Source organism: Pimephales promelas, chromosome 24 (genome assembly GCF_988280905.1).
Source record: "Pimephales promelas chromosome 24, fPimPro1.hap1.1, whole genome shotgun sequence".
Lineage (NCBI taxonomy): Eukaryota > Metazoa > Chordata > Actinopteri > Cypriniformes > Leuciscidae > Pimephales > Pimephales promelas.
The window spans coordinates 24,952,110-24,970,378 of record NC_142792.1 but is presented as its reverse complement, the minus strand read 5'-3'; the positions used below and the strand labels follow the sequence as shown (position 1 = coordinate 24,970,378).

The window sequence follows — 18,269 nt, the reverse complement described above, 5'->3', positions numbered from 1 at the left end:
AAAATTTAGTATCCCCAATCTTCTCGAAACTCTGGATTCTGATAGAGGGCACTGAGACTTACACCTGAGTGCAAAAATGGAGGCTCTAGACCCTTCCAGAGCTGAGATATCGAAACTCAAAAATTCGACCCGAAAAAAAAACGACAGTGTTACCCCTTACGTTTTTTTTTTTTTTGGCGAAAAATTAAGTATCCCCAATCTTCTCGAAACTCTGGATTCTGATAGAGGGCACTGAGACTTACACCTGAGCGCAAAAATGGAGGCTCTAGACCCTTCCAGAGCTGAGATATCAAAACTCAAAATTTCAACCCGAAAAAAAAAACGACAGTGTTACCCCTTACGTTTTTTTTGGGGGGGCGAAAAATTAAGTATCCCCAATCTTCTCGAAACTCTGGATTCTGATAGAGGGCGCTGAGACTTACACCTGAGCGCAAAAATGGAGGCTCTAGACCCTTCCAGAGCTGAGATATCGAATCTCAAAATTTCGACCCGAAAAAAAAACGACAGCGTTACCCCTTATACAGTTTAATTTTGCTAATCTAATCTAACTTGTGAAGTGACAAGGACTTAAATCCACTACAAGAAAATAGTTCTTAGAAAATATTTACCCTATCCTGACCATAATTACTGATTAAAAATAGACATGTTAAAATAACCAGAGATACTTGAGAACTGTCTGTGATTGGTGGTTACGACTGTTTTTAACAGGATAGACACTTTTATTTGACAGTTATGAGAAAGGAAATCATGGGAGAGAGAGAGGATGTGACATGCAGCAAAGGACCGGGATTTGATCCATGGTCGGCTGCGTACATATACGCATTTAACTTCGCTATGCCATGGCCACCCCACTCTAGCTTTGTGTCCCATCTTGGCCACCCCCCAAAAAATGTCCTGGATACGCCACTGCTCTCCACTGGAGCGTGTTAACGCAAACGTGTAAGTTTCACGTTTGAGGGGGTTAAACTAAACCGTGACATCTACACATTTTCAAAAGTGGACCAACATGATTATTTCACGTCTTGTCGTGATACGGGTTGGGCACTGAAGTTACAGGAGTTTCTTCCCGCAACGGAACTAGGTTGAGTATTTAAAAGGTTATGGTTAACACGGTTAACGTGGTTTAACGTCGATGTAATACGTTGTTTTAGCGTACCTTTTGCTTAAACGAGGAGCTGGGGGACGCCCAAAAAAATAGATATTTTACTCATTAGGCTGCTTCATTAAAAACGTGACATTTAGACGTTTTCTTCGGCGTGGATCCAGGCAAAAGAATCCTTTTCACCTTGAAAATAATAAATGTTTTTTTTTTTTTTTGCATTTTAAATAATAGAACATTTCTCAGTGATCGTAAACAAAACAAAATTAAATTTTTTCGGTTTAATAAAAACCAATAGGTCATGATGGTAAGTTTCAGTTTAAGTGTAAGTTTCACGTTTGAGGGGGTTTAAACCGTGACATCTACATGTTTTCAAAAGTGGACCAACGTGATTATTTCACATCCTGCCGTGATACCGGGTTGAAGAAATGTTGTTTTGGCCACTTTGTTTGATATAATCACAACAATTTAACGTAAGCAAGAATGGGATTTGAACTCAGATCTTCTTGATTAAAACCCAACGCTTTATCAATTGAGCCACTGAGTCTGTTGAGTTCAAGGGTGTATTGAATGAATTTTTATTGACGGTTTGGTTTTATTTGTTGGAAAAATAAATATAGAAATATGATTTGACACAAGAGGGCAGTATAGCCCTATTTATGGTTTTGAGTTTAAACTAAACCGTGACATCTGCACATTTTCCAAAGTGGACCAAAGTGATTATTTCACGTCTTGTCGTGATACGGGTTGGGCACTGAAGTTACAGGAGTTTCTTCCCGTTGCTAAGCAACGGAACTAGGTTGAGTATTTAAAAGGTTATGGTTAACACCGTTAACGTGGTTTAACGTCGATGTAATACGTTGTTTTAGCGTACCTTTTGCTTAAATGAGGAGCTGGGGGACGCCCAAGAAAATAGACATTTTACTCATTAGGCTGCTTCATTAAAAATGTGACATTTAGACGTTTTCTTCGGCATGGATCTAGGCAAAAGAATCCTTTTCACCTTGAAAATAATAAATGTTTTTTGTTTTTTTGTTTTTTTGCATTTTAAATAATAGAACATTTCTCAGTGATCGTAAATAAAACAAAATTTAATTTTTTCGGTTTAATGAAAACCTGACATCTACACATTTTCCAAACTGGAATATTTAGGCTGCTTCATTAAAAATGTGACATTTAGACGTTTTCTTCGGCGTGGATCCAGGCAAATGAATCCTTTTCACCTTGAAAGTAATAAAAAAAAAAATTAAGGCAAATGAATCCTTTTCACCTTGAAAGTAATAAAAAAATTTTTTTTTCCTTTTTAAATAATAGAACATTTCTCAGTGATCGTAAATAAAACAAAATTCCATTTTTCTCGGTTTAATGAAAACCGATAGGTCGTTAAGGCAGAGGCGAATAAACATCTGGATATCTCTCCACTGGAGCGTGTTAACGCAAACGTGTAAGTTTCACGTTTGAGGTGGTTAAACCGTGACATCTACACATTTTCCAAAGTGGACTATTTAGGCTGCTTCATTAAAAACGTGACATTTAGACGTTTTTTCGCCGTGGATCAAGGCAAATGAATCCTTTTCACCTTGAAAATAATAAATGTTTTTTGCATTTTAAATAATAGACCATTTCTCAGTGATCGTCAATAAAACAAAATTGCATTTTTCTCGGTTTAATGAAAACCAATAGGTCGTGATGGTAAGTTTCAGTTTAAGTGCAAGTTTCACGTTTGAGGGGGTTTAAACCGTGACATCTACACGTTTTCAAAAGTGAACCAACCGGGTTGAAGAAATGTTGTTTTGGCCACTTTGTTTGATATAATCACAACAATTGAACGTAAGCAAGAATGGGAATTGAACTCAGGACTTCTTGATTAAAGCCCAACGCTTTATCAACTGAGCCACTGAGTCTGTTGAGTTTAAGTGTGAATTGGATGGGTTTTATTGCGGGTTTGGTTTTTTTTTTGTTAAAAAGATAAAAAATTTTGTTTTGTTTTTGTAGATTTTTGTTGAAAAAAGATATGATATGTCATCGATATATCCCGATTTTTTTATCAGACATAGGTGGAAACCATAGTAGTGAGCCGCTGGCAGAGCCTGCGTACGTCACAGGGGAAAACAACTTCAAATAGGAAAATTCAACTGCAGTAGCCACCGTTCAACTCGAATAGGGCAGCACTCAGACGTTTTAACACTATTTATTGTAGAATTAAAACACTTTATACCCAAATTTCAAAACATTTAGTCGAATCAATGAACAGCTCCAATAAACCCCCAGTCTTACAGATCATTAACTAAAAAAAGTTGTTTTAGGGTTTAGTTACCCTTTAACAAGCAATGAGGTGATGTTAGTCTATGGTTACTAATGAGTAAAGTAAAATAATGACACAATGATACACTTACAAATTGTTAACTAAAATATGAAAAAACGTACACTAAGAGTGCCATCCTTATTCCTTTACACCACCAGTACAAAAGACAAAGATACAAATTATTTGTAGTTCTTTTATTTTTTTAATACAATTAAACAGCCCAACAAAGCCCAAACATGCCTGTAAAGACACGCATAAGGTATTTTTAAATGTAAAAGCTATAAAGCTAATGCTAGTAGAAGCATATACATTTAAACAATAAAAAATACAGTTACTATTACTGTACATAACTTCATGAAAAATCCCATTACAACATACATACAAACATGTCTTTAATTATTAATTCTGTTTAACAAAGCATGAATCTTATTTCTTGTTTTATTTTTTCAGCTATATGAATTACATAATCTTTTTACTTCATTATATTTACACAACTTGAAATTGAAGTAATTATATATAAGACATGTAAAGCACATTATGTTCAGAAATTGTCAGTTTTATCCAGGTTAATGTCTCAGTTATTTATAGACAGACAAGCAGTCAGAGAGATAGAAGACATATAGATTTATTGTACCTTAAGGTTCAAGGATCTGACATTGATGGGGACTTTCTCCTGGGCTAATGAAGCCATTACATTGAACTATTTTAGCATAGCTAAAGACAGATTCCTTAGGAATACGTGGTAAACTGGGATCTGATCGATTTACATAGAAAAAGCCAAATCTTTCTTCAAAACCTGCCCCCCATTCCACATTGTCCATTAGTGACCAGGCAGTGTAGCCACGGACGTCCACACCATCCAGCAAACGCGCTGAAAGCAAACAATAATATTAATAATGCATGGAAACGCATCACGGAAATCTGTTGTTTAATGTTGTCCTTTTCGATCTTATTACCTTTCAGGGCCTGATTGATATAGGTATTATAGTAGTGGATACGGGGGACATCATTCAGATCTATTGGTCCTCGTTCTGATACGCCATTCTCTGTTATGTAAACAGCAGGGTCTCCATATTCATCTTTGATGAACTTCAGAACTTTTCGGAATCCCGCAGGATTTACTTTCAACCAGAAGGATCCAGATTCCAGCCATGTGCGATCTGATACAACTCCAACACCCCTGGAGTAGATGGCAACATAATTTAACATTTTATTGCAAAATGTTACAATATTATTAGCCATCTCTTTAAAAAAAGTTGGAAATATAAGTATGTCAGTACTTAGGGTGATACATATTACATAGGAAATCTCAACTGCATTATAGTATCTTTACAAAATGTAAGCTATATAATCACACAGCAATTATCTTCTAAATGTGACTAAGGCATAAACACTATGATTTTCTTTAAAGCTACTTTGTAACAATGTGTGTTGTAAAAAGTGCTATACACATAAATCTGACTTGACATAATAAACATTGATGCAGGTTTTAAACAAACTGGACCTGACACAGAATGAATTTGCCGAATAAAACTAAAAGGCTACCTGTCTGCATCATAGTCCTCGAAGTCTTTGTAGTCCAAGTAATGGGTTAAGACAGAGGTGTAGTGATTGAATCCAAAATAATCATGAGTACCATTAATCCTCGCTATTTCAGCAGGGGTAAATTCTGGAAGCCTGATAGATGTGAAATGCAAACGTGAAAGCATTTATAAGCACTGAAACTTTTTAATACAAAGCTTTAAATTCCAACCAAACAAGATAATGTGAATTACCTTGATTGAGGTCGGCCAGCCGCCAAACTTCTCTCTCGAATTCTGTCTTTCATTATAGCACTGTAATCTCCTCTGAACACAGGATGAGCAAACCAACCCAGCATGAACTGTTTCAAGAAGAAGAGTGGCTCATTGTTTATTTATGCACATGGTTACACACTGTTCGTATGGTTGAATCACAAATCCATACCTGAAGATAACGCACGGCAGAATCCACGTCTTCCTGTTTGTATGGGTTTCTTGGTTCTGCCCAGTCAGAGTTTAGAGTGATGCTGATAAGGCCACCATATTTTGCACGATACTTGTCATTATACAGATGCCAGGCCTCAGCATGAGCCTTGATGAGGTTGTGTGCCGCAACATATGGTGCAGTGGCCGGTCTGGAATTTATACCTGTACACAGATAGACCATCATCAATAACTGCATTTTGTATTATTAGATGTGAACACAGAAACTGGCTTAATCACATTTTACCAAAATTAAAGGTATAATTTGAATGGCGAATGATACCTGGTGCTGCAGTTCCATAGCCATATCCTGCCAAAGCAACATTCAGGGGTTCATTTAAAGTGATCCAGAACTTCACTCTGTCCCCCAGACTGTTGAACACAACATCAGCATACTCTCTGAACCTATCGACAACCGTTTCATTCTCCCAGCCACCAACATCCTGGAGTGCTTGTGGGAGATCCCAGTGATACAAGGTCACCTGCCAGATAAAAATGATTAATAGACTGTCAAATTATTTTAAGCTACCAGAGAGCATTTTTAGCATGCAAAAAAAATTATTTCAAATTAGTCTACCTGTGGCTGGATGTTAGCTGCCAAAAGTGCATCTACAAGCCTATTATAGTAGTTGAGTCCAGCTTCATTAATTTTCCTGTTTGTTCCATCTGGCATAATTCTGGCCCATGCAACAGACATCCGGTAGTGGCCGACCCTCAGTTTTTTGACATTATCGACATCATCAGCGATTCTGTTGTAGCTGTCACAGGCAATGTCACCATTGTCGTCTTTAGCTATTTTTGAAGGAGTGTGCGCATATTTGTCCCAAATACTGAGACCTTTTCCATCTGTTCTCCAGGCTCCCTCTATCTGTGGTTTTAAAGCATAACATGAAATATTTTTACATAACCATAATTTTAAGCAAATATATGATTAATATATATATGTGTGATTAAAATTAAATTAATTCTTTTTTAATGAATTTTTTTATGAATTGTACCTGATATGCAGCTGTTGCTGTGCTCCACATAAATTCCTCTGGAAAATGTCCATATAACATTTCTTCCTCCTCTGGCAGTGGAAAGCCATTATTTCTTATTATATCATAAAGGAGGTGAGCTGAGCGCTTTGGAGTTCTTGCCCGATTTGAAAGGAAAAAGTTCACATGGTGAAGTCCATAGCTAGGATAGTAACCATTTAGCCACTCAAATGAGTCCATCAGAGAGCTAACAATATAACCCTTAAGCCGAACTCCATCCAGGTTGTGTGCTAAAAAGACAGAACATTTAAATGTGTCAAATGTACAATTTAACATCATTACAAACATTAAGCCATTTTCACTAATACTTTTTGCATTAAAAACTCTTTATAAGCAGACAAATACGTGTGTATGCACTGAGAACCATTGTTTACATACCTTTAAGAGCCTCATCAACATAAGTCTTAAGAAAGAATACTCGATCGGTGTCATCAACCGTCATGGCAGGGACTGTAGCCACACCATTTTCTGTTATGTAAATCTCAGGGTCTCCATACTCTTCCTTTAACCAGTTAAGAAGTCTTCTGAGTCCCCAAGAAACAGTCTTCTGGTGACTAACAGCGGTATTTTCAGAGCCCTCAGGAAAGTCCTTCTCAACATCCTGGTCAGTCTGATAAGACTCAACGTCAAGTGTGCTGGTCACATGGCGCGCGACTTTGGTTGTGTATGTGTTAATGCAGAATACATCAGCCGTTCCTTGGATAAAGGCTTTGTCTTCGTCAGTAAAAGAAGGCAGGCGGGATTCTGTCAAGCCTTGAAGTTCACTCTTGTTGCCAACCTGCCACTTCATGGCATCAGGGTAGTCACCATTTTTAAATATGGGATGTGCAAACCAGCCTAGTTGGAACTGAAGGGCTCGATCAGCTGCCACCACCTCTCGAGGGATGTTGACGTTCAGGGGTTCTGCCCATTCGGCATTTAGACTAATGGATACCAGACCTCCTTGAGATGCCCTGTAATTCACATCATAGGTGTGATAAGCTTGTGCATGAGCTTTCAGGAGGTTGTGTGCAACCCTGTATGGAGCATCTCCAGGTTGGTTTACGTTAGGTGGAATCTGACCTAGTCCATATCCGGACCATGCAATTGTCTGGGGCTCATTAAATGTGATCCAAAACTTCACCCTGTCTCCAAATGTTGCATAACAGAAGTCACAATATTCATTAAATATGCCAATTAATTCGGGGTTGTCCCAACCGTTGATGTTCTGTAAAGCCTGTGGCAGGTCCCAATGGTAGAGAGTCACCATGGGTGTGATATTGTTTGCCAAGAGACCATCAATGAGCCTGTTGTAATAGTCCACACCCTTCTGGTTAAGAGAAGATTTTTTCCCACTGGGAAAAATTCGAGACCATGACAAGGAGAATCTATAAGTCTGCAATTTTAGGGCTCTCAACATGTACAGATCCTCATCTATTTTATTGTAGCTGTCACATGCAATATTACCATTGTCATTGTTTGGGATCATACCAGGTGTTTGAGTGAAAGTATCCCAAACACTTGGTCCTTTTCCATCTGCATTCCAGCCACCTTCTACCTGATATGCTGAAGAAGAGACACCCCATTGGAATCCCTCTGGAAATGTCCCATAGTGATAGAGCTGTCTCTCAAACTTGGTCTGAGGGGAGAACTTTTCAAAAACAACCTTGGATTTTGAAGGAACTTCAGATGGTGGCAGACTAGGAAGTTTTGTGCTCTCAATTTTATTTCCAGAGATTTGCATTTTAGAGCTTGCTGGAGTCTCAGCAAATCCATTATGCTCTATCACCTTTGAATAGTAATATCCCGATGCTTTGGGGATTCTTGGCCTGTCAGGATCATCAAAGTTTACATAGTGCAATCCAAATCGTTGACTGTAGCCTTGAGGACCCTCAAAACCATCCATCAGAGACTGGGCTGTAAACCTTTGGATGACAATACCATCCAAATGCACAGCTGTAGTAGAAAGAAGTAGTTAGTAGATAGTGATTTTGTATTACTGTATATAGTCTGATGTTAAGGTTTGGCAAGGGCTTTGTTACATTAGTAGAAGATTGTTTTAAGGTCAGTCTGTGTAAAATCTGATGTTGTTGGTAACCAAAAACTAAGAACTGTAAATTTATTGCAGAATCTAACATATATTTCATATATCTTCAGCTCCATGAAGGATTCATTATTCCCAAGCCAATAAACACCATGTTTAGTGTATATTATACTCTGTAATTATGATTTTTGGAAAGACAAACCTGATTCCTTCAAGTATACACAGTTAAAAGTCATCTCAGGGTGCAAATATTTTCATATGTAGCCCATTAAGTTGTAAAAAATGAAACAGTTGCAGATGTGGGTGACATTGAAGCCTTAATTACATCCATGAAAAACACAAGGAGACATTTTAAGCGTAAAAGCTCAAATGTGATGTGAGTAAAATGATGTGTGATGTGAGAAAAATATTTGTTCATTTATCAGTGTTGACTAACTAGGTGAATCTTGAAAGTGGCTTAAAAGTAGGTCTACATGAGCCCTGTTTCCATGCAAAAAGATATTTGTCCCAGGCTATCCTGATAAGCAAGTATGACCAACAAACTTTTTGAGATATCAGATACTCTATACATGGCTTCCCTATATGGCATTTTATCAAAATAATGAATACTTCAAATCTAAAAATGTTAGAATCTCCAAGAAATACCTTATCGACAGAATTAGGTCACAAATTCACTGATTTCACACAGAATGACCTGTTATCACTAAAAATATTAATATAATAATAGTTTTAAAAAATTGACCAGTTGCCATTTAATACTGACCTTTCATTGCTTCATTAATGTAAGCTTTGAGATAGTCGACACGCTCATTGTCATTGAGCAGATCACCATAGTTCTCAGTTGGCATTCCGTTTCCTGTGATATAGATGGGCACGTTTGTGATGGATGTGTACTCTAAATAGATAAAGTTCAATAACCGCCGAAGCCCCCATGGAACAGACTGGATCTGGTCACTAGCTGTGGTTGGCCATGTGGGGTCCAAATAAGCCTCGAAGTCCCCAACATTGTTGGGTCCAGCGTCACATCTACCCAAGCTCTCGCCAATGAGTCGGGAAGTGTAGTGATTCAGTCCGAAGAAATCAGCTGTGCCTCGGATTCTTTGTTTCTCTGCCTCAGTGAAGACGGGGAGTCTTGCCAGCTCTACACCACACTCAGCTTTCTTTAGCTCTATTTGATTCTTCAGCACGGCTGGATAGTCACCATCTACAAATATAGGGTGAGCAAACCAGCCCAGCTTGAAGTTCAAATAACGCTCTGCTGCTGCAACGTCCTGATCACTTGTGGGATTCCTTGGCTCTGCCCAATCGGAGTTAAGAGCAATGCCCACTTTTCCACTGTACAGCGTCCTGTAATTGTCATTATAAATATGCCAGGCTTCAGCATGAGATTTCAGAACATTGTGCGTCACCTGTGAAAACAAGCAAAGCATTGCCAATATATACTTTATAAAATCATATAAAAGATGGTACTTTTTCTGATTGACAAACGCACCTTGTAAGAGGCTATTATTGGGTCATTCATACGTGGGGGATGTTCCCCTGTTCCATACCCCAAGTTGCTCACTACCCAGGGGCTGCCGAAAGTGATCCATGTTTTGACTCTGTCTCCATAACGAGAGAAGCAAAAGTCAGAAAATTCTTTGAAAGCGTCCACAATAGAGTCATTAACCCAGCCTCCTGAGTCCTGCAGAGCTTGGGGAAGGTCCCAATGATGCAGGGTAACAGTAGGCTCGATGCCGGATTGTAGAAGTGTGTTAATCATCTTGTCATAATAAGCAGCCCCCTCTTCAACCAAACTTTCTCTGCGACCAGTGGGGAAAATGCGAGCCCAGGAAATTGAGAACTGATAATTAGGTGCCATCATTCCCCTAAGCAGATACGCATCATAATCTACCTTATGATAACTATCACAGGCCAAATCAGTGGTCTGGTTTTCAAAGACATGGCCCTCGTGGCTAAAACGATCCCATATGGTCTCACCCTTCCCGTGCTCAGCCCATCCACCCTCCACTTTGAAACTCTCACTGGAGACAGACCATTCAAAATCAACTGGGAACGAGCCACTCAGAAACTCATCACGCTCAGCTTCGCTTTGACCTTTGAATTTCTCCCAGACCTTCAGGTATGAGATTGCAGAAGCTGATTTCTGATGGACAGGAATCCTGAACTTCTGTGGCTTTGCATTACTGGAGCTCAAAAAAACAGCCAACAAACCGAGAGAAAGAAATCCCTCTAGGACCTTCATCGTGTCAGTTGTAAGTGTGGAAGAGTGGGGAAAGCTCTTTATAACCACACTTGGCTGTTATGTCAGTTATACAATCGGTTATACAACAGTGTCAGATATACAATCAGTTATAGAGTTATACAAGAGTCACTTATGCAATCATATGACTTTAATCCAATTAGTGATAGAGTTTATGGCAGTCACGGTGTGTTCACATGTGTAGTTTGGTTGGCTTGGTTCGTTTGGTCCGGACCAAAAAAAAAAGGGTAGTCTTGGTGCTCTTAGTGGAAAACAGTCGTGTTTGTGAAATATGAAATAATTTTTTGATTTTCTGTCTGAGTTAGTACTAGCTGCAGATAAAGTCTTTATTATTGATGAACAAAGGAAGAAAATGAAAAAGATGCATTGATGTTGGCATTTATAGATATTTTAAACTATTGGGAGTTAAACAACACCTGTCAGAACGTAATCATGCTTTAGGTTTTGATGTGGACACATGGAAAGTATGTTATAAATTTATGTAATGCTTTGCATAATAATAAAAAGTATATTAGTTGTACATTTCTCTCCAAAAATAATTCTCAGATAATGGATAAGGTTTGTATGAAATGAAACGGTGGCATTACATCACCACCTAGTGTACAACACACAGTAGCAACCAGGTTCATTACAATTATTTAACACATACAAACATTAAAATTATTACAAATTTGATTAATTCAATAACAAAATATGTGACTATTTCAATAATATTTTTTGTTATTGCACTGTGAAAATCTATTACAATGTATAATCATCATAAACAATGTTTTTGGTAAAGTGTTAACATAAAACAAATGAGAGGGACAGAGATTTAATAAAGATTATATAGATTATACAGATTATGTTGTTTTGAAACCAAAATAAAACATTCCACAAGCATCCACAAGATCAGTGATACAGCATTTTAATTGGTGAGAACTAGCAAAGGTTTTAAATCACACATCTTGATGGTAGTCGATTACCTTTCCTTGGTCTGTATACAAGATTAAAGAATGAGACAAGATTAAATTGAAACACTTACGCACGATTCAAGATTCACACATATGCATAAAGATGCTGGGATCTGTAGGTCACTATGAAATAGTTTGAATTTAAAATTTTTACTGTATTTCTTTTTTGAAGTGTTATTTTTCTGGACTCCAGCTTGATGTTTAAATGCAATGCCGCTAATCAAAAAGCATGTGTAATATTCAAAACTATGTCATTTACCGTGTTTTGTGTTTTAATTTTTGATTTAAAAATGCATGATTTAATATAAATTGCGGTGGTAATCAAATGAATGCATAAAACACTTGATTCTACGATTCTGCAATAGGGCCCTATGATTTTTAGTAAATTCAAATGTCTAACAAGCATTAACAAGATAATTATTTCCAATGTGTAAAGATGTAGCGCTCTAATAAATATGAGAGTACAATATTGAACTTACTAATACAAACATCATATATAAAAATGTACAGTTTAAGTTAAGTTGGTTATTAAAAATATAAGGCATTAAATAGAACAATCATTTTCAGCCTATAGGTGTTTTCAAGCTGCAAACATTCATAACATGTGCTAATTGATTGTACATATCTGAAAAATAATGCACGTGGCGGTAACCTTTTTTTCCCAAACATGAACACAATTAAACAGTATATAACTTTTAAGTCAAAGTTCAGCAAATTAACATTGCATAAGTGCGTTTAAGTGCGTCATTGATTTTATGGATCACGTCATTCATTTATTACTGGTCATTCACATGTTAAGGTTTCCTTGATTAAGTCTCCAGTTACTGACATAACCTCGGCTCCCAAAAATGAGGGAACTATCCTCCTAGAATAATGAAGCCTTATGGTTTTTTAACTTTAAAAGTTAACAACAATACTGAAGTTAACAATGATACCTGCTTACCTTTAGTTTTTGACTTGGATAAATATTCACATTCTTCATGGTATCGTTTGCTGGGAAAATAAGCTTTTATCATATTGCACAATCATTTGTTTTCACTGAAGTTCTGTTCACAATGTTGATCTAGTTGCCGTGAAAATTGTGTCATGTGCTGTTGCTTCACCCATCATGAGGGGCGTCACTCGGATTTTCATTTTATGAGAATGAGGGTATTTAATGAGGGTATTATTTGAAATAATAATAAATAAGGTACACTTTAGTTTAGGATCTAATGCTCACTATTAACCAATTTCATTACCATGCAAATGCAGGGATTTATTGTGGTCCGGAATGTGAGGTTGGTTATTTAGGGGGGTTAAGGGTTTCCCCGAGAAAATTTTGTTTTCTCTGATTTCTCTGATATGTGCATTTTAGGATGTTTTGAAGACCAAAAAAAATAGATGGTGGGCAGCTGATTATTTCTCTCTCCTCATCAGCATCACCTTCTTTTGCTCTTAGTTTTCTCCTAAAGCTAAGCTTTGACAGATACAGGCTTTTCATTTTTGTCTGTCAGTGAAGAAAGTAAACATAGGGTCAACTGATTTTGTCTATGAATAATTTTTCTCAGATGTGTTTATTTAATGAAAGCTACTAAAGCTAGGTAATTAAGTTTATTAAATGCCTTCACAATATGTAGGAAATATTCATTATTGATCTTATGCCTAATACAGGGCCGTAGAGAGGGCTTTATAATCGGGTCCTAAATTTGAGGTTGGTAGGGGCTTCAATTTTTTATTTCGCTGATATGTGCATTACATTTCAAGACGTCTGAAGACCATAAAAAGGATAAGAAATAGCTTTAAAACCATGTCAGTGATAGATTATTTGTCAAAACCTGCTTTCTCCTCATCTCCATCACTTTCTTTTTTTCTCAGTCTCTTCATCCCTTTCTCCTCCCCTCCAAAGGCTGAGCTTTTTAATGTACTAAAGACTACAATTTGGAAATATTCTCAATATTCATTATTACTCTTGTGCCTAAAATGATAAAAACGGCTTTGTTAATGTTTCTTGTCCCCTCACAATGACAGTAAAGTAATTATTACATTACATGAGTCACATCACATAAGCCTATTTTCAGTTCAAAATGGCAAAATCAGAGAAAACTATATTAATTTGCCTGATTATTTTTTTGTCATTCGTTTCACATTTCTGACCTAAAAAATGTAAAATATGAAATGTTAAGTTTAGCTACTTGCATAGGCTACATGATATCTTATCTCGCACTTGACCGCAGTCAGAGGAGACTTGCGCTCGAGTCCAGACGCGTCGAGTATAAACAAGGCTTTAAAATTCGCACTCAGCAGCGTCTGTGAACATAAAGCCCGCCTACTTTGATTTGATTTGCCATCTCAAATATTCTGACATTGACGAGCAGTGACAGACCAATGAGGCTCAGATGAACACACACACACTGTTCTCTGTTTCTGACGTTGAACTCTGCTCGGCACCGCTGCGGATTGAAGATGAAGATCGCGCTGAATCTGATTATAACAAGACTGAAGCGAACACGAATTTGTGTGGCCTAGGCCGCTATTAATCACACATTTCTGGCCTCACCTCGCTTAATCTACCCACTGTGCAGCGTCTGCTGAGTTCACACTGCACGATTTTCAAAGTAGTCAGGTCACTGTTCTTTTCACACAATACGACTATCTGGGGTAACGTTCAGTTGCGGACACGATGGATCAGCGACAGGAGGTTTCACACTGCATGACTTTACAATAGAAAGAATCGCCAACAACTTCTGCTTGGTCCACAATCTACATTTCACAACCAAACACAAGTGAGAAGTGATAAGGAAATAACGCAAGATTACGTATGTGAGACCGGAGTTCTCGCGCAAGACTGAAATTGTTATTAAAAATTATAGCCTGCAAGAAGATTGCAATCAAACACACCTGAATATTCTTCCTCCTATGTCTCGGTTTCCTCAATATGTTTTCGATTAGCTAAGTGATCTGAAGGTACGGGCACTTCGGTCTGCACATGCACCGGAAGTGATCTCTCTCGCGTGTGTGTACCTACCCAGATAGCAAACTGACATTGAATCAACGTGGAAATAACGTTTCTCAATGCACCCAGCCACCATCACTACTCCTCCACTTACCAGCACCCAGCCACCATCACTACTCCTCCACCTACCAGCACCCATGGGTGCTGGTAGGTGGCTGGGTGCTTGTAGGTGGATGAGTGATGGTGGCTGGGTGCTGGGTGCTGGCTGCAGCCTCCATCAGTACTCATCCACTTACCAGCACCCAGCCATCATCACTACTCCTCCACCTACCAGCACCCAGCCATCATCACTACTCCTCCACCTACCAGCACCCAGCCATCATCACTACTCCTCCACCTAACAGCACCCAGCCATCATCACTACTTCTCCACCTACCAGCACCCAGCCATCATCACTACTCCTCCACCTACCAGCACCCAGCCATCATCACTACTCCTCCACCTACCAGCACCCAGCCATCATCACTACTCCTCCACCTACCAGCACCCAGCCATCATCACTACTCCTCCACCTACCAGCACCCAGCCATCATCACTACTCCTCCACCTAACAGCACCCAGCCACCATCACTACTCCTCCACCTACCAGCACCCAGCCATCATCACTACTCCTCCACCTACCAGCACCCAGCCATCATCACTACTCCTCCACCTACCAGCACCCAGTCTCCATCAGTACTCCTCCACCTAACAGCACCCAGCCATCATCACTACTCCTCCACCTAACAGCACCCAGCCATCATCACTACTCCTCCACCTAACAGCACCCAGCCATCATCACTACTCCTCCACCTAACAGCACCCAGCCATCATCACTACTCCTCCACCTACTAGCACCCAGCCATCATCACTACTCCTCCACCTACTAGCACCCAGCCATCATCACTACTCCTCCACCTACCAGCACCCAGCCATCATCACTACTCCTCCACCTACCAGCACCCAGCCACCATCACTACTCCTCCACCTACCAGCACCCAGCCACCATCACTACTCCTCCACCTACCAGCACCCAGCCATCATCACTACTCCTCCACCTACCAGCACCCAGCCATCATCACTACTCCTCCACCTAACAGCACCCAGCCATCATCACTACTCCTCCACCTACTAGCACCCAGCCATCATCACTACTCCTCCACCTACTAGCACCCAGCCATCATCACTACTCCTCCACCTACCAGCACCCAGCCAACATCACTACTCCTCCACCTACCAGCACCCAGCCACCATCACTACTCCTCCACCTACCAGCACCCAGCCACCATCACTACTCCTCCACCTACCAGCACCCAGCCATCATCACTACTCCTCCACCTACCAGCACCCAGCCATCATCACTACTCCTCCACCTAACAGCACCCAGCCATCATCACTACTCCTCCACCTACTAGCACCCAGCCATCATCACTACTCCTCCACCTACTAGCACCCAGCCATCATCACTACTCCTCCACCTACCAGCACCCAGCCATCATCACTACTCATCCACCTACCAGTCTCCATAAGTACTCCTCCACCTAACAGCACCCAGCCACCATCACTACTCCTCCACCTAACAGCACCCAGATTCATCTTGAGCTTTTTCTTTTTCGCTTCTCAGTGACAGACTACCGTTATCTCTTCCCAGGAGTAGTTGTCCAAATATCACCATTTGCAGCAAGCACCAAAAACATTAGGTGGGGATCTGACAGATGCAGGAATAGCGTGTCAAATGAAAGTTTTTTCTTTCTTTTTGAGCTAAAGAAATGGTGCCATTTTTTCAATCCAGGTGGTTCATTTTGTTTCATGAATTGGAAAGCACAAAAAAAAAAATGACAAGTTTAGAACAGCCATTTGCAGGATCCTACTGTATGTGTAAATGGGTGACCTAAGCATAATTATATTTTGATGCCAAAGCAGAGTTCACAATTCTGTTTATATTCCTGAAAAATATTACCTCAAGCTTTTTAGGGGCCATCACTGATGGGCTTATCTGCAGACAAGGGCTTTTCAGGGCCTTTCTCTTTAAGCGCAGGCTCTATGTTTAAGGCTTTCCAAAGTTCCTTTGCTGTTGACAGAGCATCCACAAATCCAAACTGTCTGTATGTCGAGAGAGAAATATTTTGTCTGCTTGGTGTGTAATAGCCCTTAAGGTAACACATGGCAACTTTTTGAGCAATGTTGCCATCAATGGGCAGTCAGGTGAGACACAGGGTCCACGACCGATATAAAATATCCATAATTTTGTTGCCCATTCTCAATGCGAAAGTGCCCAAGGAACATTGCTCAAAAAAAGTTGCCCCGTGTATCATCACATTTAGAGAACAAGGCGCAGACTGTGCAGTTTATTAAGGGGTGAAAATGGTGATTTGTTCATTGTGGCTTGGAGAAAAGGCATCTCTATTAAACCATCTAGAACAGAAGGCCACAGTCAAATTACCCTCAATCATGCAAAGACCACAGCAATAAGATGGGACAATACTCTTTCAGGAGATTGGAGATTGGGACTGTCCACATTTCCAGCAATTGTTGTTGTCTTTAATCCATTTTATCATCTCCTTTTTACTTTCTGGAAGGTGGTGCATTGGCTTAGGGCTTAGGAAATCACAACATTTTTTAATTACATTGCAGTAATTTAAATCAAACGAACTCTGTCGTTTTCTCAACATGAGCACAATTATTCAACATCAAACTTGTAAGGGAAAGTTTAGCAATCAGCATTGGATAAGCGCTTTTAAATAACCATTTATTTTACAGATCACTTATGTATTTATTACAGGTAACTTTATTTGATCTCGAGCGGGGAGTTTTATTAAAGCCTTGCCAACAGAGCAACATAACAGATATAATAAAATATATCTGAAACCAATCTTTGTTATCTTCTCTGCTTAGATAATGCAGCAAAATTACTTTGATGTTATGATCAATACAGTTTGAAGTTCATTTACAACTGATTTGTGTATAAGATTGCTGTGAATGGCATAATATGAACATTATGCACATGTTATTTACTCCACACAGTCAATGTTTCAAGAGAGGTCTGATTTTTCTTTTCTTTTCTTTTCAAAGACCACATTTACAGATATAGACATAGCAAACAAACCAGCCACTTGAGTGTTAAAAACATTAATGAAGTATTGAAGGAAAAATTATATCATCGATACTAATGTATTAAAACAACATCCATCTTATTGTTTTATAAGACTGAAAAAAGAATAATAATCCTGTTTTGACATACATTTATTGTAGGCTTATGACTTTACTTATATGTAATTGTCATCACTTTTAGTTCTCTTTTCATTTTAATATATACAGTATTATCCAGGGCCGACCCAGGCTTGATTGCTGCCCTAGCAAACCCACAAGCCAACCCCGTTTTTTATGTTAACCAAACAACAGAGGACAAAGAAAAAGAAAAAAAAAAAAAAACCACGGCTCTTTAAAAACATTATGAATACTATGCAGTATTATTTATTTGATTTGCCAACTTTATTAAATTGAAGAGCACTGTTTATTTCATTTGTATCTTTGTTGTGGTGCTTTTGCTTGTAATATGACTGTTTGTTTTATACTTTTACTAGTATTTTATTACTGTCCGTTTACTTGTCTTTA

General features: G+C 38.9%; 1 protein-coding gene across 1 annotated transcript; it reads right to left on the bottom strand.

The window, feature by feature from the left end:
• Positions 1 to 3,583: 3,583 nt before the first annotated feature.
• On the bottom strand, positions 3,584 to 10,735 carry LOC120485546 (lactase/phlorizin hydrolase). Its single transcript, XM_089126838.1, has 11 exons — positions 9,960 to 10,735; positions 9,231 to 9,876; positions 6,823 to 8,379; positions 6,406 to 6,674; positions 5,985 to 6,275; positions 5,691 to 5,889; positions 5,370 to 5,572; positions 5,180 to 5,286; positions 4,950 to 5,081; positions 4,361 to 4,584; positions 3,584 to 4,275 (listed from the first exon to the last, which is right to left on the bottom strand). The coding sequence occupies exons 1-11, from the start codon at positions 10,710 to 10,712 to the stop codon at positions 4,040 to 4,042; spliced, it is 4,617 nt and encodes a 1,538-aa protein (XP_088982964.1). The 5' UTR covers positions 10,713 to 10,735; the 3' UTR covers positions 3,584 to 4,039.
• Positions 10,736 to 18,269: the final 7,534 nt, after the last annotated feature.